Source organism: Polyergus mexicanus, unplaced genomic scaffold (assembly GCF_030449975.1).
Source record: "Polyergus mexicanus isolate NDT 795.1 unplaced genomic scaffold, iyPolMexi1.0 SCAF_6, whole genome shotgun sequence".
NCBI classification, from domain to species: Eukaryota; Metazoa; Arthropoda; class Insecta; order Hymenoptera; family Formicidae; genus Polyergus; species Polyergus mexicanus.
The window spans coordinates 10,115,762-10,139,704 of NW_027223326.1; the positions used below are offsets into that span (position 1 = coordinate 10,115,762).

The 23,943-nt window shown below is 33.7% G+C and overlaps 3 protein-coding genes across 5 annotated transcripts; 1 reads left to right on the forward strand and 2 right to left on the reverse strand.

Moving 5' to 3' along the window:
• Nucleotides 1–1,816: 1,816 nt before the first annotated feature.
• On the reverse strand, nucleotides 1,817–9,345 carry LOC138934078 (retinaldehyde-binding protein 1). 2 transcript variants are annotated; one of them, XM_070297502.1, is made up of 5 exons: nucleotides 9,107–9,344; nucleotides 4,533–4,873; nucleotides 3,755–3,883; nucleotides 3,294–3,528; nucleotides 1,817–3,166 (listed from the first exon to the last, which is right to left on the reverse strand). In XM_070297502.1, the coding sequence occupies exons 1-5, from the start codon at nucleotides 9,228–9,230 to the stop codon at nucleotides 3,135–3,137; spliced, it is 861 nt and encodes a 286-aa protein (XP_070153603.1). In that variant the 5' UTR covers nucleotides 9,231–9,344; the 3' UTR covers nucleotides 1,817–3,134. The 2 variants fall into 2 exon arrangements, with proteins under 2 accessions (XP_070153603.1, XP_070153604.1); XM_070297503.1 differs by lacking the exon at nucleotides 3,755–3,883 and having other exon boundaries at nucleotides 9,107–9,345.
• Nucleotides 9,346–12,989: 3,644 nt separating this feature from the next.
• Neurl4 (neuralized E3 ubiquitin protein ligase 4) lies at nucleotides 12,990–23,451 on the forward strand. Of its 2 annotated transcripts, XM_070297850.1 has the most exons (15): nucleotides 12,990–13,046; nucleotides 13,104–13,183; nucleotides 13,288–13,627; nucleotides 14,036–14,251; nucleotides 14,333–14,776; nucleotides 14,922–15,122; nucleotides 15,208–15,433; nucleotides 15,507–15,606; nucleotides 15,711–15,887; nucleotides 16,009–16,317; nucleotides 16,558–16,751; nucleotides 16,831–17,120; nucleotides 17,201–19,683; nucleotides 19,771–19,923; nucleotides 20,014–23,451. In XM_070297850.1, the coding sequence occupies exons 3-15, from the start codon at nucleotides 13,478–13,480 to the stop codon at nucleotides 20,207–20,209; spliced, it is 5,139 nt and encodes a 1,712-aa protein (XP_070153951.1). In that variant the 5' UTR covers nucleotides 12,990–13,046; nucleotides 13,104–13,183; nucleotides 13,288–13,477; the 3' UTR covers nucleotides 20,210–23,451. The 2 variants fall into 2 exon arrangements, with proteins under 2 accessions (XP_070153951.1, XP_070153952.1); XM_070297851.1 differs by lacking the exons at nucleotides 12,990–13,046; nucleotides 13,104–13,183; nucleotides 13,288–13,627 and adding an exon at nucleotides 13,932–13,950.
• Nucleotides 20,622–23,595, reverse strand: Gbeta76c (guanine nucleotide-binding protein subunit beta-2). The gene is made up of 6 exons (XM_070297856.1): nucleotides 23,450–23,595; nucleotides 23,186–23,331; nucleotides 22,523–22,822; nucleotides 22,244–22,445; nucleotides 21,911–22,127; nucleotides 20,622–21,723 (listed from the first exon to the last, which is right to left on the reverse strand). Exons 1-6 carry the CDS (start codon nucleotides 23,516–23,518, stop codon nucleotides 21,617–21,619), a joined length of 1,041 nt encoding a protein of 346 aa, XP_070153957.1. The 5' UTR covers nucleotides 23,519–23,595; the 3' UTR covers nucleotides 20,622–21,616.
• Between the last annotated feature and the right edge of the window lie 348 nt (nucleotides 23,596–23,943).

Sequence of the window (23,943 nt, forward strand, 5' to 3'; positions counted from 1 at the left end):
TAAACTAATAGATTGTGAAAAATTATAAAGCGCGAACAATATTTCTCTAAAAATTTTGTTAGATTATTAATTAAATTTCTCATAAAATAAAATTTTAAGACTCAAATATAGATTTATAGAAATTTGCGGAACAATCTGAAATTGTAAAATGTTCAAACTTTATCCTCGAACTGTTTGCGATGCTCAAAGATACAATTATTTAAATAGTTTGTCCTAAAAATTTAAACAAAAATAGTATTTATTACAAGCAGAAATAATTAATATTTTTTTACAATATATTGTTTTTTACTTTTAGATTAAAATTGTTTAAATTTATTTTTAAGTCTAAAAATCCAAACAATTTAAAGTTTGAGATCAGAATTTGTTTTTGATCAGCAAAAACTTTCAATTTTAAATGATCAAAGTATGAAAATGTCGTAAAGAAATAACTTTAGAACCTAATCGATGAAGTTTATTTTAAAAGAATTGCGAAATACGGTGATAAGGAATATTGATAGAAGTATATAATGTATGGATACAATAGAATATTAATAGAGGTCTAGGCCATACTGACATCTTCGAATTTTAATCAGTAACGGACTAACTAACTTTTTGAGCCAGATTCTAACAGTTTTTAAAATCAATTGTATATGATCGCTGATTAGTGGTAATACGTTTAATGTATATTTTCTAAACATTTTCTAAACTTACTTGATTTAAGGAATGGAAGCATATTCTATTATAATATAATGAATTTTTCTATAATAAGTGTAAAAAAAATTCTAATTTTTTTCAACACTTAAATATATCTTTATACGACATACGAAAAATTGTGACTTCCGAGATGCGAAAGTCTATTCTATTATAACTATTATATTTTTCTATCATTTTAACCGTGTTACTTTAATTTGGAAAAATTGAGGAACTATGGAGGAAATGAGAAAGGAACGAACAATATGTCTATCTTAAAAATAATATAAATGTTAAATAATTTATAAATTACTTACTTTATCGTATATCGTTGGTTTATCCATTGTTCAAATTTCCTTTTTCTCTCTTGCTCATCCTTTATTGTTTTCTCGTGAGACTTACACACTCGAGAAAACACGGTTAATTAATTTTGCACATTACTCTCGATCAATCACACGAAATACGCACTTTATTATTATCTTGATACAATTTCATATTGTTTGTCAAAAGTTGATTCATTGTTAATTATATAGTAATTATAATTAATTTGATACTAGTCGCGATCGCATTTAGAAAAAGAAATTGATAATATAATTGGCGTTTCGCACCGCCACTATTCTTCTTCAGTATCGCCGTGTGAATGATAGAAAGACCATAACACGTAAATAAACAATAACGCTAAAAGTCGAACACATTTTATGGTCGAAATATTTTACGTACTGACATATACATATATACGCGAAATATTAAATATTATACAAATATCTTAAATTATGGATTAATTATTTATTAAACGATTGATGTATCATGAAGCCTTTCGTTATGCTAATTATTTAATCTTGAGATTTGATTGTTTAATTGCACGTTCTCAATCCGGATTGTATTTCAACAATCGAAAAATAAGTATGATAAAGCATTGGACGAAATATTTTTACTCTAACAATAAGTATCGATAGTTATCCGCGATCAGGAGTATCGTGCAAAATGTTTCGCGATCGTTGCGTATACGACCAACTATAATTAATTGTATTTTTGCGAGCGAGTGTGAGCGTGAATGCCACGAGCCATGAAGAAACAACAAAGGATGAATAAAAGAAGGAAAAAAAGGTTTAGAACAGCATCGAACGATATACAGAGCAACTATATGTGATGAATAATTTATGAATTTATTTTATCATTGATATTATTTTTAAAATAGATTTTAAATAAAATATTGCTCGTTTCTTTTTTCTCTATGTTACCTCGACAGCATTCATTAAAATATTGTCAAAACGCATAGGGTTGTTCATTCATATATTTAAATCGCTTGATAAAAATAATCGTATATATATATATATATATATATATATATATATATATATATATATATATAATATATATATATATATATATGTGTGTGTGTATTTATAAAGTACTGTTGGAAGCTTTAATACAATTCAGTATTTCTATATAGTTAACGATTAAATATATATTTCTCTCTTTATCTCCCTCTCTCCCTCTCTCTCTCTCTCTTTCTGTAACATTTAAGAAGCACTTTTCGCACTTGTTAGTTATAGTACAATAATATAGTTTAGTCATTTTATTTTGTAAAAGAATAAAAAAGAAATTCATAAAAATCGCATGGCGTCAAGCGACGCGGTAGCGTCACGACGCCAAGTATATAATCTTTTTTTAGCTTTGTGAGGTTTTTTTTAGTGGGATAAATACTTTTTGCAAATACAGATGCACCGAATGGCACAAATGGCTTCTGATTGAGCATTATAATCATATCACATAATAATGAATGTGACGTATGATAAATATCATACTATGATAACTAATATACGCGCTAACGTGTAATAGAAAAAACTTTGAAATTACGAATCAATAAATCAATTTTCCCTGTAAATGCAATATGAAGTTAATTTCCTTACGAAAAATCTATATCTACAATTAATAGCATTGTTGAAGCGAATCGTACGAATATATAATGTTTTTATTTAAAATATATTTTAATAATTTATTTATTTATAAAAATTTCTTGTATTGTAATTTAGGACATCTCGACGTGTAAAAGATTTCGATACGTTTGATATTTTTATTTTATTCGCATATAAAATCTAAATCTATCTTAATGTAATAAGAAGAAAGTGCTTTTAGGAATATCAAGCAACAATTTACTTTTAAGTGTCAATATCTTATATCTTTTTCTTTTTCGTATTCATAAAATACAAAATAAAATATTTATTTTAAATTGTGAAATATTATAATATTAAACAAGTTAATCCTGAATTATTATTTTTATGTTAGTCTGTGTATCGAAATGTTTCTATAAATTACCATTGTATATAAAATATATTACGTTAAATACGTCAGCTTAAATACAAAAATATATATGTCGCGTGCAAAATATGATATATCTTTCAAAATGTAAAAAGTATTTAATAATATCATGTTAGAGGATGACTATCTGTTAAAAATTTAGCTTATTTTTTGGTGTATCCGTACGTATTCCACTCTGTAAAAGAAAAAAAAAAAAGATAAATTAGCTATGGTCACAATTTTTCTTGCATTAACAAAGAGATGTCGGAGTATTATTTAATGATTCAAATAGATATTTTCTTCTCTTCAATTGATAATTTTACCTTTGATTTTATCTTCGGCTGCTAACATCGTTGGGTACCAATCGGCACCGTTGTAATCTATTTCAGGCAAATCACCGCCATAATTTTTTGGCAGATGACTTACAGGGATATGAGTGTGAAGCGAGGACATATTGTTACCGTGAAAAAACATGCGTTTCCTCAGCTTCTCCCTGACGAATGGCTTAAACATTGTCCATACCATGTTAAACAGAAACGGTTGTTTCACAAAATGAACCTGAAACAATATTGAATGATTAGTATACGGTATTCATGTAACAGAAATTAATTAATCGAGAATAATAGTTATATGTATGCCAAAAAAAAAAATACAGACGCGTAACAGCTGAATTTATCAATTATTATTTATTTACGATTACATTTAATTTAATCCGCGTAAAAAATATAAGAGTAAAATTTTTTTATACAGAAATAATTTTATGATTAATATTGCTGATACGAACTTCCTTTAAACGCAATGGCATTGCGTCTTGAATAAAATTGAGTAGCTTCATGCTAAAACTTGGCGGCATTCCCTTGACCTGTTTCATAGAGAGACCGTCAAAGTCCATTATGACGACGCCTCCAAATATCTAAAAAAAAAAAAAAAAAAAAAAGATACGCATAATATATATGATTCGACAAAAGATAGACGGCTCGACAAAATGATTCTGAAAAGATTGATTAACGATATCGGCAACGTGTTAAGTTTTGGAACGTGGAAAAAAGAAGTATCGTATTGTTATATCTTTTTTCATCGACGTTAGATTATTCATATCGAGTCACTTATCAACCGACTAAAGTGCAATCACGCCTCGCTCATGTTTGCATCCGATTTAAGATTAGATGCTTTGACGTTGAAGCTTAATTATGAACAACAGCTGTTATTATCGCTGTTTGAATTTTGATTCGTCTCCGCGATTCTTTCTTTCTTGCACGATCAGGTTTACAATTCATTAATTTTGCTGACGTGTGTGTTACCGCATACACGCGATTCGATGGAATCAGACATGCATATTTAGCAATTTCCACAATTTTATTTGAACGTATAGAGATTTATGAATATATGAAGATTTGAAGAAAAATATCAAATTTAAACGCGTATTTTACTTTTTGCCATGTTGCGACCGATATCTGGACATAATTTTAAATAACTTGGATGTTTAGCTTCTATGGAGAATACATTGAACAGTCAGACAGATTAAAAACTACATGCTAGATACTTTATATATTAGTAGATACCTGCGTTTCTTGCTCCTGTATGGCTAACAAATGTACTATATATAACATTCTCAGTATTTGATCGCTCGTGACCTTAGACGGGTCCCAATTTTTGCCGGCTTGGATTATCATCACTCTGCGATTTTTATGATCTCTAGTTTTCAAAACATTCATGACGTCGTGATTCATGATGGCATCTCTTTCATCACTTGGTATTAGATCATAGAACAGAGCTGCGTGCTTGTTCCTGAAATCCGCGACGCGTTTCATGAGTTCAAACGCGCTCTGCGGATAAAATTTGCATGGTCGGAGAAAAATCAGAAGAAAGTCGTCGTCGGTGCAGTAATGGATGGTTTTATCCTCTGAAATAAAAGAAAATTTTATATCAATCGATGTTAACAAAATTATTAATTTTGACAATGATGACATGAATAATCGCCCCGAAAGATTGCATATTTAATATAAAGATCTCTTTATTATTTTGCTCGTAGTCATCAGTTAGATTTAATTTTTTTTAAACTAGATTTAAATTTTAATATCGTAAAATCAACTAAAAATAATCTTGATTTTAGTAGCATTCAAAGCACATGTTATAATCTGCTCGATACATTGCTACAAATGTTTAATGTTGTTTGAACATGATGTTGCGCACGTGAATGATATGAATAATCATATGTGTACATATTTTTCCAATAATGATTCACCGCGCCAACTGATCATTTTTTTTAGTCTGAAAGAATCATCGGACTTTGTAACATTCTGTCATGTGTTATCGAGTTGTGCTTATTGAAAGTACAAAGTTAATAATGTGTCATTATAATCAATAAAAATTATAATGTGTAAATCCTTTTTAACGACTTTCGAACTATTCAAAAGAATATATTAAATTGTGCATGCAACTCATTAAACAAGACTACTTAGAGTTACAAACACGTATGTATACATGATTTCTTTTCTCAATCCTGTGGCCGTCTTGACAGCACAAATGTTGACAAATCACTTAAGGGCAATTTTGCGTGCGAGGTCACGGATTCTATTCTCAAAGAAATCGCCTCGATATTCCTTATTAAGCAAATTGCGAGAGTCACTATTTTTTTATTCTACTTCAAGCAAAATAGATGCGCGTGTCGCATGTAAGGCAACACAAATGCGCAATACCCGACGGAAATGAATGATGGATGACCAAAAAGGATTTTTAGAACGTTCAAGAATGATAAATGCGCGCTCGACAAGAATACGGGCCACGTTATATATTATATATATAACGACAAAGATATAAAATTGATCAATTACAGGATAAAATTGAATGATATTAGCTTATCGTGTAATTATATTTATATTCTTCATCAAATTAATCTCGTTATAAGTATGTACAATATGCATTAAAATGTTCAGCATTTTGAATTTCTATTCTATAATCTTGAGATATTTTGTGTGAAAACAGTATCCAGGTGTCATCAAGCATCCTCACAAGTACCTATATAATTTATCATTGAAAATTCTAAAAATCCTTAACATCACGTTCAAGCGATACTTACTCGATACCTACTTGATATCACGTGTATATTTTTTATACTTTAATGCGTACGAGGGTCAAGGTGCACTATACTTGTCGGATCGATCGTTGTTATCGTTGATTTTTTTTTATCTTTGCATAACGTGAGGTACTTCGTCAAACAAATATTTTCAAGTGAAAAATTTTCCATCTGTCTGATTGGTGTCTTATATAATTTTTCTTCTTTTTTAAATATATATATATATATATATATATATATGTGTGTGTGTGTGTGTGTGTAAAATAATACAATAATAGCAGCAATACACTTGATTAAAATAATGCATTTTATCTTTAAAGATAATTATTAATTTTATCTCATCAATTTTAGATAATGTTAGAAAAGTTTCAACGCTCGAAACCAAGAGTTGAAATTCATTTAGTGGTTTTGAAGTAGCCATTTTAAAAATTCAAGACGATTTAAAGCTTTAAGAAGTCTTAAAGCTTTTGCCTTAATTTTAGAAAAATAAATTGAATCCGATATTTCTTTATAGCAAAGCGAGGGGAAAGATAAAACGTGGAGAAACATTATCAGAATGTCACGGTAAGCGACCTCGATTTATTATCTTTCAATGCATTCATTCAGAGCAGCAATATGTTGTCGAAACGGTTGGTTTCGATAATAATTAACATCAACGCGTTAGATTATATTTAAAAAAAAAAACTGATAATTATTTATATATGAATTAATGTATATATAATAATAATGTTTAAAATCAAATCCTCAAAATCGATCGTTTCTTTTAATCCAAAACTAATAATAACCATATAAAAAAATATTGTTTACTTGATATATTGATTCCATTTTTAAATGGAAACGCCTCAATTTTTTTACATAAATCGATTCCTTGCAATATTCTACATAAAAAGTTATATGGGTATGATGGCTAAAAGTTTAATAATTTACGAAATATTTTATACTTTATTTTATTACATTACTTTGACATAATTTTACATAAACTATTAAATATCTCATAAAATTATTTATTTTCCAATAATGTTACCTTAATATTTTAAGCTCAAAAAATGAGAGACATCAATTGGTGTAAAGAAAATAAAACAAGATTGACATTGAAATCTCCAAAGCGCCTCCACCCAAGGTCAAACTAATGGCACCATCTTATGACCCCCTTAGAACCGATCAATTTTTGTCCGAAACATTTCTTTCTATCTTGCTTTATTTTTTAGATATTTAGATGTCTCAATATAAATGCCTGTATATATATATATATATATATATATATATATATATATATATATATATATATATATGGTATATATCTTAAGCATGAATATAATATTTATTATAGAAAATCCGACAAACTTGGCATACACAATAACAATTAATCGACATATAATACAAAAAAAAATAATGCAACTCGCAATAACATTATATTTTCAGATATTATGTAGAAGCACGAGCCATTGCACTAAATTCCAATAATCTTCCAATAATCTTCCAATAATCTTCGAGATAACGTATTACTGCTTTTTATATAAATGTGTGTAAGTAGATTCATAGTTTTTTTTTTTTTAATATGTAATGAGAATTCTTATTATGTCAAAGTCTAGACAAATTCGAATTTTGATCTCCTCTCACTCCTCTCACACACACTCCCCTACAAGTTAAACTGATTCTTAAAGTAGTGATATTTATATCTCAAAGGAGTCTCAGAATTCAGAAGGCTAAGCTTCATGATAGCTAATTTCTTGTTTTGAAACGAAGCGTGTAATAAATTATAAATAATTTATGTCGATCTTGCAATCGATAAGAATGTTGCGATCGTTAAGAATATTTATTCCTTTTCTCTAAATTACAAACCAAGTTACTAATTATTAAATTGCTAGACTTTAAACAAATATTGTGTATTTTAGTTTTTTATGCATTTTACATAACATGTATACCACAACAAAGCGCTTGTGTTTCGTAGTTAAAATATTGTTATAAGATAACTAGAAAACGAACAACAGCAAATATTTAATTTAGCATAAAACTATAATTGTCAATCAATAAAAAAATTAGTACTCTACAATTTATATCATGAAAGACTTTTGAGATATAGTATTTATAGTATATTTTTAATAAATTTCTCTAAAAAATCATATTTTTTCACTTACTTCTTGCACTTGATTACTTATCAATATAGATAAAGTATATAGATAAGTTTGTGTGTATATATTTTTGTATCTAGTAAAGAAAAAACAAAGGCAATTACTAAAGGTTAAAAAAGAATTCAAGAATTGGATGACATTGGTGTTATTTAACAAATAAAATAAAAACTCTATGTATACAGCAATGATACGAAACTAATGTTTATCAACTAGTTCTCTTATCCTACAGCGAGAATTTATTATAACTTTCTAAAGAAACAATTATATATAAGTATTAATTATATATAATTAAAAATTAAAATAATTAAACAATATAAATTATAATAATACATTTAATATACCAGAAATAAATGTGCGTATTTCTTTTCAGCAAGATCACAGAATACAATAACACACGGGAAAAGAATTCAATAGTTTCTTAGCATTTTAAAAAAATCGCGGAAAACAAGATATAAAACTTTGTAAAGTTTTACTAGAGATACTTGAATATTAATCTCTCTAGAATTTAGAATTAATAAAAAACCGTGAAAGACACGACATATACAGGGTGTTCGGCAACAGGTGGGACAAAATTTAAGGAGTAATTCTGCATGATAAAATAAGATGAAAATAAAAAATAACAATATTACGATGACTTTGTTTTTTAGTTATAATCACAGAGTAACATTATAATAAATGTTCAAAACGTCCTCCATTCTGTTGTAGACAGAGTTCGATTCTTCTGTGGAAGTTTTGTTTTATTGCTTGCTATTGAATTGCCGTGCTTCAGGCACCTTTCATACGAATTTTCAAAAATTTATAATTGAAAAACGAAGCCGTAATTTTATTATTCTTGATTTTCGTCTTATTTTATCATGTAGAATCACCCTTGAAATTTTGTCCCAACCGTTGTCGAACACTCTGTATATAAATGTAATTTTATACTAACCTTCGATATATTTTCTCAGGGTCTCGATGCCGTTCTTCACGTTCTCCTCGGTTTCCCTGAGCTCTTTCTCGGCCAGAGCCCTAGCTTCGGGCCCGGGTGGACCCATTAACAAAGTAAAAGACATCTTCAATCGATTTTCTATCTATCTTCTCACTGATTCTGCTTCGTCTAGAGCAATTCTCGAACTAACTGAGTCGAGTAAGCGTTCTTCCTGTCAGGACAACCGAAGTTTATCTGTTGCACCACCACGATGAGAACAAAAGTACTCTTGCGCCAAGGCGATCTTTGACCGCTCAAAGTCCACAAGTCCGATTTGTATCTTCCAACAAGCATTGGTTCTCCACACCAACCTCTCATATATGTGGGAGAAAATTTAAGAATTGCCTAAATTCTTATTGGTTTTAATCATACCGAAGCTATGCCTTCAAAATGGTGTTTTAGAAAGATTTCATCTCTCCATTTTTACGAATTTCATTAATAAGCTTTGCTATTGACGATCGTGCGCGTGGTCTCGGTCAACATATGTGCAAGTCGCAAAAGTTTGTTTTTCTATTAAAAAGAGTTTCGTATTTTTCAGATAAAAAAAAATAATCTTCATTGCATTTTTATGAAGGGGTAAATTTTTTTAATTTTTCTGAAATATATATTTCGGAGTAAAATCAAAAAATTTACAAAATTATAATATATTATAGAAAACGACTCGCAGAAAAAAAATAAGTGTAAGCTCGCATTGATCTCTTGATGCTTGTTTTTCATCAAAGAATTGATATATTGAATTCATATTTCTTTATAATCAATCTGCATAACATCAATTTTTTGTATATATTTGTACATTTTCAAGTCCGTATGTCGTCAAACAACTAAAAAGCAAACTTAAAAAGCAAATAGATTTCATGCTCTGTACAAAAGAGATGTTATTTCAGTGCTGAAAATAGAGCAAAAATGTATCTTAAATAGAAATTTTATGGCAACAGACTTATTGAAAGTAATTCAACTTACTACAAGAACATCTGTAGAGAAAGCGAAAAATGACCATGATATTTTAATCAATATCATCTATTGTATATCAAACGTTTTAAATATTTTCTTAACACTGAATCTGTCAAATACAGATTTATTATAGAAATACTTAAAAGCAACGTCCAAAATAATCCCAATGTTTTTTCCCTGACAAATTTTAAAAGATATTTCGACTTTCACTCTTATATTACTCCTAAATAATTACATTTCATCTAAGCCAAAAATAAAGTAGCCACAAACTTAGTCAAAACTTATATTTTCACTGAGAAGTACATATTAATATTAAAATCATAATAAAAATCATTATTAATTCACAAACAAAAATGTATGCAAATGCATACACACAGACATCGAAGAAGCTTCGCGAAAACTAACACATTAAAAGAAAAATTAATAGCTCATATAATTGATGCAATTGCTTAGGGATTTTTTTTTTTTTTTTTAAGAAAAAAAGTATTTTTTTTATAGTTATAGAATAAATTAACTATAAAAGTCATAAATTCAATCTTATTCACCTATAATCTAAATACGAAATTTTTAACGCATTTTTCGCAAAACTATTTTTTTCAAAACGTTTTCCAAGAATTGATTTATGTGATTCTTCAAAAATTAAATGAACTAGAAATAAAATTGTAAGCGAGAATTTAAATTTTACAAAAAACATAAAAATATATATTCCTTTAAATTACGAATAAGTCGATATCTAAAACTTTTTTTTTTTATATAATCACTAAAAAGTATATAAAAATATATTAAAGTGTATTAAAAAAATTAAATGTATGAAAAATAATCTTTAAATACGAAAAATTGGGAACCTTACTTAATAAAGATAATTATAATGATAATAAAAATCGAGATTTCAATGTGCATAGGAGGAGGATTCTTTTTACATAAAGACATATTTTTTTATTTTTCATTATGTAATATTTTATCGAAGACGAGCAATCGATTTTTCTATTCATCAGAACTGATTCAGCGTGCTAAAAAAGAACCGATGGATGAACGGATGAATTAATCACGATGATAAAGCGAAAGAAGCGATAGTCAGGAGTAGATTATGAGTAAATCATGAGTTTAATTTATCAAACTTAAGACTTTGCACAAGGAACTTTCTTTGGGAACAATCATCCTTCGATGTCTTTTACCGCGTAACGATCTCTCTATCGATCAGAATTGATTAGTTAACGTTAAGAAGCGAGAAAACATGGATGAGATAATTTGTAAAAATAAAAAGAAAAATGATGAATGATAACGAAGTTTGACAAGTGCACAAATGCATAAGCTTAATATTTAAAAAGTTTAACTAGTCTAATTTAAAACTTGCAATTTTTCTTAATTTCTAAAGGATGTTCTCTTTTCAAGGACATCAAATAATTGCTTGTGTTTTTGAAGATTGCGCATATTAAACTATCTGATAATGAGTCAAAAAGTATATGTATACTTTCTCGCATTCTTTTCTCGACGTTACATTCTTATCATCTATCGACTTTTCAGCACAATAAGACTATCATAAACATATTTTATATTAGATTGTAAATAGAGATATTCAATGTGATAATAAAGGTCCTATCATGTAAATTCATCGTGACGGTTTAAAAACAAAGTGCAAACGACATGTGATAAATATTAATTAGACTCGTATCAAACATAATATTCGACTTCTTTTATATTTTCGAGAAATTTTTATTAAGTATTAAAAATTATAATATGTGTATATATATATATGAGATAAATAGATACATAATAGATAGATAGATAGATATAGATATAGATATAAATATAGATATAGATATAGATATAGACATAGATAGATATAGATATAGATACAGATATAGATAGATAGATATATAAAGAGAGAAAGAGAGAAAGAAAAGAACGTTCATTTGCTTTGTGCAATTTGCTCAATTTTAAATTCTTTTATTTTCTTCTTTCTTTTTCGTGAAATTTTAGGTATAGAATTTTCGAAATTTAATTTACGCCTTTAAATATCTTTAACATAAATTAACAAAAGCTTTCAAGAATAGAGTAATATATACTCTTTCTTTCTTTTATTGTTTTATACAAATTTTTTCATTATATCGTTACAACAATATAAAAATATATTATACTCTTTTTATCAATATTTTTTATAATTAAAAATATGGACAATCAAAATTTTTGTAAAAATTAGAACACATAATATATAGGCACGCGACATTAAATTTACCGACGCAATTTACACGAGTAAAAAAATTATCATGCATCAGCTAATAAAACATTAATAAATCCATAATATTTCTCCGCAATTTTGATCCATGTAATGTTGTTTAGCACGGATATGCATCAACCGGTCGTTTTACCATGGCATCAAAAGTGGATCTGGCCAATGTAGTTTCACCGGCTCTAAAATGAATCTAGTTGACGCTACTGTACCATTTAAAAAAAATATCTTATGAAAAACGGCGGCATGACCCCTCTCAGGCTTCTCTCTGACAATGGAAAAAAATTCAATTGCATCCAACTTTACTATATATATATTTATTTCATACTTTACAATGCGATTAGGAATTATCACATATTTACTTAACTCTATAGTTCCTGCCTAGTTCAGGCTTAACCTATCTCATCAAGTACATATAACTTATAGTAACTATAAATTTTTAACATTTCCGGTATTATTTTGTCTTGTCCTTGCTTACTATCTTACTCTGTGTTACATATCGTAGGAAAAATATAAAATAACAAAAAACCTACATATCAAAGAAATGAAAGGAATAAATAAATAAGATTACTTAATTAATTAATTAATTGGTTTAGCTGCATATGCGCGCGAATCTTTTGCGACTAATCAATTTTATCATTCTAATTAATATAATATTATTTTGCATCAAATAATTTATTCAGTTCGAAGCTGAAAAAGAAAAGAGAAAAAAAATAAATGGTAAGAAAGCTCTGGGATTTAAAGATCAGATAAAACAACATTATCATTTTATTTCAGATACGGGAAGCGTAACGCAACGACGAGGAATGAAATTTGCTCTGCTGAAAAATCCATTCTCCCCGCGATCATATATACGTGTATATATTTTCTTCCCCTATTTCTCGCATTTTTTATTTTTCCGCTCAAATATCCCAACTCCGTATCTCATTCATGCGTATGCAATTTTCTCATTTGTATTTAGATTGGATTTAGATCGACTGCAGAAACCACCGAGTCGAGTGTGGACGAGCGTGCGCCGGCGTGCGGAGGGCGAGAAGGGCAGCGATGCGTCGCGACGCAGCGGCGCGCTGGTACGTTCGTCGAGCGATTGCGGGGTCCGTGGGCGACAGGACGGCGCGACGCGACACGGTGTGAGTGAAACTGGGTTCGACATGTTTCACCGGCGATGCGGCCATCGTGTCACCCTCAGCAATAATAATTGCACCGCCACGCGCAATTTCTCCGAGTACAATTACGGTCTGGTATTTAGCGCTGAGCCGCTCCAGGATGACGAGCTCTTCGAAGTCACCATCGACAAGAAGGTATGTACACGCGCGCGCTCCGTACACACACATACACACACACACACACGCAAATATTTTTTCCGAGAAACTCTCGCGCCCATGTGTACAGCTTTGTAACGCAACCAAGTGCACCATCTTCTACGGCAATCTCAACGCGAAATAATTGTGGAGTATAGGATGTCTTGTGCACGTGCGATGTGTTGTGTTTGTCGATAGACAGAAACATTTTTTATATTATTTTCCTCATCGAGTGCTCGCCCGTTTGAAATGTCTAATTGGATTTCTTCGAGAGATATGATAGCACACAGATCGATAAATATGTATTCTCTTAAAATTCCGATGTAATTGCGTTTTATGTATTTGTTTATTATCTGTTTATTATAATCTTGCGAAAACTGTTATATATACATTTTAAAAATTATACAGATGATATCATGGAGTGGCAGTATAGAGATTGGAGTGACAGAATGCAATCCAGAGACATTGGAAATACCATCCTGTGCCATAAATCTTCGCCATGGATCTTGGATTATGACTGGCTGTGGTATAGTTCACGATGGAGATCGAATTGTCGATATGTATGGAACGGATCTTAATGATCTAGAGGAGGGAAATACTTTGGGAGTAATGCGGACATCCAATGTAATTTGTAATTCATTATGATCTATGATTTATTCACACTCCAAATAACAATTAATGATAATTTTCTATTTGCAATTATAGCATGAACTACTATTCTACATCAATGGTGTTTCGCAAGGCGTTGCTGTCAGCAATATACCGGAGCGTATTTTTGCCGTTGTAGACATGTATGGTGATTGTGTACAAGTCAGTGTAGCTCATCCCAGACTTGCCACTTTGTGTAACATGCCGAAAGACGAAGAGATTAATAATGATTATGTTATGGGGGAAACCTCCAGTTCCTCGACAACAAATCTAGTCGCTAACTTAAATGTTAATTTAAATGTCAATGTAAATGTTAATTTACCGAAAAATCCCACCCCTGCCGCAATAAGAGAAGATAGATTGAAGTTTCACGAAAGAGTCGGAACGTTGGTGAAGCTGTCCAACAATGCCAGAACTGCTGAGAGGCGGAGACCGCTCGATGAGTTCAACAATGGTGTTGTAATGACACATAGGCCACTACGGGATAATGAATTATTCGAAGTAAGCATCCAGAAATATGTAAAATTACATAAGAGCACTTGAGTAAATAGCATAATTAAATGATATTTCTTGTAATTATTATTTTATGTCAAAATAATTTACTATTTCTTATTTACTACATAAATTGCGAAACTATTACTTGTAGATACGAATAGATAGATTAGTTTACAAATGGTCAGGAAGTATAGAAGTTGGTGTTACGACTCATAGTCCTACAGCGCTAGAATTTCCAGCAACAATGACCAATATGCGTTCTGGCACAACAATGATGTCCGGCTGTGGTATTTTAACAAATGGTAAAGGCACACAACGGGAATACGGAGAGTTTAACTTGGACGAATTGAGGGTAAAATAAGACTAGATTTATAATGCTGGACCTATTGTTTTACTGTTTCTCTTTTGCATCAAATTTATTGTGCATCATTTTTCAGGAAGGGGACCGTGTGGGAATGATTAGGCAGAGTAATGGAGATCTTCACTATTTAATAAATGGTTTGGATCAAGGTATCGCTGCTAAAATACCAACAGGTGTGTGGGGTGTCATAGATCTTTATGGAATGACTGTAAAAGTAACCATCGTCGATCGCGACGAAAGAGAAGAACAAAATCTAGTTACAAGGAGAAACACATTGCAACTACAGGGTCTGGAAAGTGAAGGTAATAATTTGCGAAAATCCATTTTTTATATAAATGGAAAGTGTTGATATTTCTAATATAATGAGTTTTGCAGAAGTTGGAGAAGAGGAATTACCTGATAGATTAATGTTTCATCCATGTTGTGGAACACATGCCGATGTAATCAACAACGGACGTACAGCACATAGACCTAAGTAAGTGAAAAGATATATTTATTATTCATCTAATAAATATTTTTCAAGATCTGTCATCTATAATCTCTTCTTAACAACGGATATAATTAATCTTATTTGCACAGTGCCATAGATGATTTCAATAATGGAGTAGTATTAACTTCGAGACCATTGAAGCCCAATGAGCTGTTCGAAGTCAGATTAGACAAAATCGTCACGAAATGGGCCGGTTCTATCGAGATAGGAGTTACCACGCATTCCCCGACGGAATTGGAGTTTCCCTTTACCATGACAAATGTCAGGTAAGTAAGGCCGCGCGCATCGGTTTTAAGCCATCTTACAAACCATGAAGAACTACGAAGGGCGCGGTAAGTTGTTTACCCGCTTATGTTGTTGCTCGAAGGTGGCTCATATCGCTTGCAGATCCGGCACATGGATGATGACAGGTAACGGCGTGATGCACAATGGTACCACGATGATAGATCAATACGGTCAGAATCTGGATCGTCTGCAGATCGGTGATCGTGTGGGCGTGATGAGAAAAGATAACTCGACCCTGCATTTTTACGTGAACGGCGCGGATCAGGGTGTAGCCGCAATGAATGTACCCGAAAGAGTCTACGGGGTAATTGACCTCTACGGGCAGGCCGCCCAAGCTACCATAGTTGATAACGTAGACTTTTACAGTCCGACTACAAATAATTCCAGTTTTAGCAATACAACGTTGTACAGGTCCGATTATCTGACAAAGTTCGACAAATTTATAGATTTATTGATATTATATTGTTGAACGTATATATATATATATAAGGTGTCTTACAACTTCCGTATAATACTTTATTAGCATATTTTAGAGATAAAATAGAATCAAAAATTCTAATACAAAAATTTTGACCCTGTATATATATATATATACGTTCAACGATATAATATCAATAAATCTATATTATAATCTTCATATTCTGTTGACAGCGATCTAAGGTTTCATCATGTACATGGTAAAAATGCGAGAATCACGAACAACGGTTTGACAGCGTCCAGACCGCGAGCTCTGGGTGAATTCAATGAAGCTATTGTAATTGCGAATCGCGCGCTACGCGACGGTGAAATGTTTGAAGTGACGATAGATAAAATGGTTGCTAGATGGTCTGGTGCTATAGAAGCAGGTAATTGCTATCCCAATTATATATCTGTCAAATATAATAAAAGTTGTCCATATAATCTCTCGTTTACACAAAATTACAGGTGTTACTGTGATAAAACCCGATGAATTGGAATTCCCATCTACGATGACGGATATCGATCATGATACGTGGATGCTCTCAGGATCGACAGTAATGCGCGACGGAGTTACATTGCGCAATAATTATTCTTGCGATTTAGATAAATTAATGGAGGGCAATCGGATCGGAATGATGCGATGTTCGGATTCTTCCTTGCATTATTTTTTGGATGGAGTAGATCAGGGTTCTGCTTGTACGGGTTTACCACCAAACGTTTATCCAGTAATCGATTTATATGGACAATGCGCACAGGTATAACGAATGACGCTCACTCAATAATGACAAAAATCGTATGTTTTTTAGCGCAATTAATTCCACGTGTTTTATTTCAGGTGACAATTGTGTTACCTGAGCGCAGGGATCCACTAACACAGCAGTATTTACCGTCGGAAAACAGTATTAGTCAACAGCCAACTTCGGTGATCCAACCTCAGGCGCAAACGGAGATTCTGCACAAGTTTCACGAATCGGTTGGACTGAATATACAACTGAATAGTGATAGAACGGTAGCAACTAGATGCAGGGAATACAATAACGCTGTGCTTTTGAGTGACGCGCCTCTGGAAAATAATGAGCTATTCGAAATCGCGATTCAAGAAGTAGCGCGTGAGTGGAGCGGTTGTCTGAGGTTAGGTGTCTTGAGTAACGACACAGGGAACTGGTTGACATCAATGAATCTTGTGCCTTGTATGACGTCCATACCTAGTGATGCTTGGTACCTAACGGGGAACGAAGTGAGGCATATGGGTTTCGCGCTCACCTCGAATTACTGTACGAGTCTGGATTGGTTACGGGTAAGCGACAAGATCGGCGTGAAACGCACACCCGAGGGCAACCTCAAGTTCTACATGAATGGCGAAGATATGGGCGTAGCGGCATCTGACATACCAGAGATGGTGTATGCGGTGATCGAACTCTTTGGCAGCACTGTGGCCGTGAACATCACTAGTAGCAAGCAGCAAAATCCCGTGATATCTCCCAACGCCAGTCTAAGGCTGCAGGATTCGTTGGAACTTCTGCTGGATCCGATGCCGATGAGGAATGACGCGGGAATGGATACATCCATCGACGTATCCGAAGGAAAATTAATAAACGAGGCGACGCTTACGCCAACGCAACCCGCCATCGTGAACGTAACCACTGCCGACGGGGATGGAAACTATGAGTTCCACGAGAACCATGGTAGAAATATTCAACTGGAAACAAAGACGATCGCCAGGCGAGTAGCCAGTTATAATCAGGGTGTAGTGATGTCCAGTCGACCATTAATAAAGGGCAAGCCATTCCAAGTGAAAATAGATAAGCTAAATGAACGTTGGGTATCGAATATCCTGTGCGGTGTTTCCTGCATAACGCCGGAAAAGCAGACAAGTTTCCCATTGACGGCGCTCGGTTTTAAGAGACACTCATGGATCATCTGCAGCGATTGGATATTTCACAATGGCATGAGGGTGAAAACAAAGTACGGCGCCGGCTTGGAAAATCTTCAGTGTAACTCAATCGTAGGTTTATTGATCGACGAAGACAACCGATTGCATTTGTTCATTAACGGTGTTGATCAAGGTGTGGCTGCGACCGATCTGCCGCCGTATATCTTCGCCGTGATCGATCTGTACGGTCAGTGCGAGCAGGTGTCCATCGCAGGCGTCAATGAAGAGTCCACTTATACAAACATCGCCATCGACAATGTGCTCGTGGCTCCTATTGAGTGTACAAGCGTGGAAACAGAAGACGTAGAGAATTCGCGCGAGAAAGCAGATCTAGAGTGTCACGAGAAGGAGAATGCGATGGCAACTACTTCTTCTGATCTCTCGCCGTCCTCGACGTCACCGAGTGTACCAAGTCAATGCAGTTCGAGCACCAGAGATGGCAATCTCGAAGCCGAGTATTCGTCCTTTGACAGTGCGAATCTGGCAAACAATAGCATAACGAACAAAGCGGCGTCGAGTATCGACAGAAACAATTCGGACTCGTGTTTGGAATTGAATAACGATGCGCGAAGCACCAAAAATAGAGCGTACCTGGATAATGCCGGACAAATGCCGTTGAACAATCAGCCCGAAAACAACTCGAGCGAATCTAATCTCGACTCGGCGGGGAATCGCGCACTTGTGAATGTTTTAAGTATTAGAAATGAGTGTACAAATGTTGAGATAAACAACGCGACTAACATTAATATACAGAAAGGCATGGTCGCGAGCGCCAGTAACATGACCAGCCTGAACGCGGCGATCACGGCGACAAATGCCAACAATGCGATTAACGAAAGCATAGCGTCTAATAGTCAAGTCGTCAATAGCAGTGCACAGCAGAACAATCTATCGGATCTTCCCAACAACATTTGTTCCGGCTTCCACGAATCACGATCCTACGCGAGTCGGGATAATATCGGATCGATTCGCGATAACTCAATATTCAACGGGAACATACTTCCGAGCCAGAATGTAATGATCAACCAAACGCGGGACACGACTTTGATGCCGTCATCGTTACCGTCCACTCCACTCGGGTCTACTATCGTCGTGTCGTCGAGGAAGTGCGAATATCTAAAGGCGTGCATGCAACTGAAAAAATCGCTCGTTTTGCCAGACGAATTCTTCTCTACCGACGAGATACTCTGCTATTGTAGTGTGTGCTACAAGGTGGACGGTGATAACGCGATCTGCAAAAAGGGCGATCCACCTGCAGAGTTTGCGATACCGGTCGGGTGGACCAGGTTCCCGTTGAAGCAAAGCATTAACGCCAATCAGATCCCACAGAGCACGACAGACAAGTGGCATGTTGCGTTCTACGGTATACGACTAGATGCGATAAGGTAATACGAATAATCTCAGAGCGAGATTTTTTTATCTCTTTTTGATATATTGTTTATCACATTAACTTATATAAGGCGCATGTATAGATTGATCTTAGATAAAGGAGAGCTTATGACCAAAGAGCAATTAGACGTGAGCAACTTGACAGCGGGTACAAAAAGCGAGGATCAGAACTTGCAGGTATCGTTCTCGCCCAGCATCAAGTACGCTGCGTCCGAGGAATTTACTAGAAAGTATCCGTGAGTAGCTTGTTTTGTATAAAGAGACGTACGCTCTTTTATATCGTAAATTTAAAATGTAATTTAATCTTGTCAACTTTTTGTATATAGGTATATCGATATGCAATCGAATAAAAAACTGAACGTGTCGACAGCGTTCCAATTGCTGGTAAGACCAGGCTCGTATACGATCAGTCCCGCTGACAAAGACAGCACCGATCTGCACTGCGAGTCCAGCAAGTGGGCTACTAAAGAAGCCGGAGCCACAGTAATCGTCGCTCTGCTTGTTCATCTGGACGGATTTTAATACGTCTCTATTTTGAAAGTGTTTTCATGGACTTAAGTGTCATCACATCGATCTGCATCGAGCAACGGACCGTGAGTTATTGTACATACATACGTACGATGTGCCGATCATGTTGAGAGACAGTCTTGTGATCGATGTTTTAATTCCGTCGAAATCGCATCGTATATTTATGTTAGACACCGCGTAAGTTCTCCTCGTGCGCATACAGCTATTTAAGAATTGTGTCATCATGATTCACATAGGACGCGTTCCACTTAACGACCGCAACGCTCGCAAGCATCATCTGTCTTTGTTTAACTTTCGGTGAACAACAAGGATAAAACGATACCGTGACCGATGCGGTCGTTAAATGGAACGCGCCCATAGTAGAGATTAATTGAAGTTTTAGGGCATCTCCTTTAACGTTGCTACGTTTATTGTGTACAGTATAGATAATTGTGTAATAGAGTTTACATCCGTTTATTTATATATAGAATATATAGAATATACATATAGAATTCGACTCTCGAGCTTGGACTAGGAAAAGATTATCCATGAATTTGCTGAATAGCTATGGCAATTTTATGACGTACTATAAAGCATCTTTATAAGTTTTAAACGTTTTAACACACGCGTCCCATATATTTGTCGCTAACCTAGGTTGATGCTCACAAGAACAAATAGCATAAATGAAGTATATTTCACTACGGCAGCGACCAGATTCGCCGAAGAGAACACAAGTATTTTTGATGTTCATCGATCGCTTCATGCCTAATCGATATACCAAATCCCTATTATATTGCATTAGTAAGTAAATCTCAAAACATGCGCGATACGATTTTTTTAACGCACTCTACAACATCGATAGAAAAAACGAATCGTGTAATATGTCTATGTTATAGAAATAAATAATGCAAATGCAACCCGCATTGCCACAACCAAACGTGTGGCTTACGAATTAATTAGATTACCATTTTTAAGGATGGCAAGAAAATTCATTTTAAAATTTATCAAACATCACTCATGCACATTTATAGTTCGTAAGCTACACTGCTGATAAGAAAGATAATATTAATATAATTATTCATGAAATGGAGATTTATTTTTCCAACGTGTAAAATGGATCCGAAATCAATATCTCGAAGAAATTTATATATTTTGTAACACTTAGCTTAACAATGGATATAAGTTGCGAACGCAGTTTAACATAAATCAAGATATGATTTATGACATAATTGTAAAATGAAAACGTTAATGAAAAAAGCAGCTTATATCGATAAGAGCTTAATTGAACTAGGATCGCTGTGCAGGTTTCGTGCAAGAAGAATCGATCGACTTTTAACATCAATATATTTTTGGTAATATATTCCGTCCGGTGTCTTCTCATCGATCAGTTTTACGTATAATCACATAAATCACATGCTATGTTCACACCCAAATTCGAACGTTCTGATCCCAGGAGCAACTGGCTATTGCCATCCCGTTGCCAGCAACACTGAGCGACGTCACTCTGTTCTCGTGGCCCGATAAAACACCTTGAAATGAGAACAAGCATTTTTAAAGTTAACAAAGAGAAGAATTTTTAAAATCATGCCCAAAAATATAATTGATACAAGACGCAACGAAATCAATCTATAGATCTTGGATATATTTTATTGACATAATTATTTTGCATTATAAAAATACAATTCTTCAGTACGAGACACGAATCGATAGACTTACCATTGTGTTGGTTCTTCAACGTATCCCATATGTGAATGGAATTATCGTCACTGCCGCAAAATATGAATCTGCCGCTTAAAGACAAGCCGCACGACGTAAATCCGGGATTCGAGTTTGGCGGCTTGAAGGTGGCCAACTGCTGATCGGATCTGAAGTCCCACAGTCTCGCCGTCTTGTCCTCGGACGCTGTTACGAAACCTTGCCCGGAAGGATGATACTGCATAAACAAAACGACAATTGATCAAGAATATATATATAGAAAACGAATTTAATAAATTCGCAACATATAATTTATTGAAATATCTTTAATACGCGAATTTTGAAAGCACTTACACAAACGGAGTTTACGTCAGCATCATGACCGAAGAATGTCTGTTTGGCTTTCTCCTCCCGTAAATCCCACAATTTGCAAGTTTTGTCGACCGAGCCGGTAACGTAAGTGTTGCCGTCGGGAGACAAGCTAATGCTCACTACATCGCCCGCATGCGCTTCGAAATCTGTCGTTTTTTTGTTGGCCTCAAGATCCCATATGCAACTAGAGATATGCACAAGATATTCACCATTTATTCGTAAAAAAATATTGCCTATCCTCAACATTGCTTAATCAAATACATTTTCATGTCGCCGGATCCCGTGATGAGGTTCTTATCATCGAGGAATCTGCAGGACGACAGGAATCCCTCGTAACCCAGCAGCTCCCTTATGATCTTGGCGGATCCCGTGGCGTCGCGATTGTTCACGTCATAGACGGTGCACATGTTGTCCATACCGCCGCACGCGACAAAATTTCCGGACTGCGCGAAAGCCACTGACATCACCCAGGCTGAACGCAATGGGATGACCTGCACCTTGTTACCAGTCCATGAATCCCAGATGATCAACTTTCCATCCAATGAACCAGTCACGCAATGTCTACGCGCGTGCGAAAGCGTAAATTTAGATCATCAATGATTCTTTCAGTACAATATTAACGATAAAAAATTTTCGAAATTCAATAAAATCTCCGAGAGCTTTATTAGTATATCGCTATTAAAGCAAAAGTGTAAAAAAAAGTAAGAGCGTTTATAGTTCGTGATTGAGGAATCGTTAAATCTGTTTTTTAGATGAGTTATGTAATTGACGATAAAATTGGAAATCGAATTGAAAATTCTATTTATAATTTTATGTCTTGTGTAATATGCAAAAAAACATTTGAAAAAGTAAAATATCATAATATATTAAAATGTATGACGAATTACAGATCGTGTGAAGCACGCTTTACTGACTAGAACTAACCGATTATCGCCGCTGTAATGCACCGAGTTAACTTTATTGATATGTCCTTTCAGCAACTTCTTAGTCGACAATTTAACTTTCGAAGCATCTGCCACTCCGCTGCACGCTTGTTCCAAAGTCGTATCCTGCTGCTTCTTTTGTTCTTCCTGATGAAGCGAATAAAACATAGGAGTAAGAATAAAGACAAATTTGTACCGGAAATGAACTTTTTCATATATACTAAAAATATTATAATCGCGATATAACATTATAAAACATTTAAACCTGGCACTTGTCAATGAGATTCTCCAGCTCTTTCCTTAGGGCTATAGTTTCTGCGTCTTCTTTGCCCATTTTTACTTTTTTATGTGTGCGATACGGTTTTCACCAGCGCGCCCAGAAGCAAAAAGGAAACTAAACGTCATTTACGATTGACATACGAAAACTGTGTAACGATTTTCAACAACATACAGAGGAAGCCTCAAGATCGTCTACCCTGCTGCCCCAGTAATTGTATTAAGTCGTCGGTTAATTCGATTTGTTGGGCATTAGCTCGACTCGTTCGCATAATTTAATTACCTACATACATAGTGACACTTTTCGAAGAAAACATATATGTATATATTTTATTTTATTTTTCAAAAGTACAGACATTTTTTCTCAAAATATAGAATGAAACAGATACAAGAAAATTGCATAAAAGATAGACACTAGTACTTTTATCAAAAGGAAGGAAGAAGGAGAATTGATTAGAAACAGTTATTTTTAATTTTAAAATG

Coding starts and splice junctions, on each gene's coding strand:
- LOC138934078 (XM_070297502.1), bottom strand. CDS start 9,230: ATGTCTTTTACTTTGTTAATGGGTCCACCCGGGCCCGAAGCTAGGGCT. Junction 4,874..9,106: donor CCTGAGAAAATATATCGAAG/GTTAGTATAAAA, acceptor CTTTTATTTCAG/AGGATAAAACCATCCATTAC. Junction 3,529..3,754: donor TGCCATTGCGTTTAAAGGAA/GTTCGTATCAGC, acceptor ATATTGTTTCAG/GTTCATTTTGTGAAACAACC.
- Neurl4 (XM_070297850.1), top strand. CDS start 13,478: ATGTTTCACCGGCGATGCGGCCATCGTGTCACCCTCAGCAATAATAAT. Junction 15,434..15,506: donor ACAGGGTCTGGAAAGTGAAG/GTAATAATTTGC, acceptor TGAGTTTTGCAG/AAGTTGGAGAAGAGGAATTA. Junction 16,318..16,557: donor AGCAATACAACGTTGTACAG/GTCCGATTATCT, acceptor TTCTGTTGACAG/CGATCTAAGGTTTCATCATG.
- Gbeta76c (XM_070297856.1), bottom strand. CDS start 23,518: ATGGGCAAAGAAGACGCAGAAACTATAGCCCTAAGGAAAGAGCTGGAG. Junction 23,332..23,449: donor ATCTCATTGACAAGTGCCAG/GTTTAAATGTTT, acceptor TCGCTTCATCAG/GAAGAACAAAAGAAGCAGCA. Junction 21,724..21,910: donor GTTGAAGAACCAACACAATG/GTAAGTCTATCG, acceptor TCTCATTTCAAG/GTGTTTTATCGGGCCACGAG.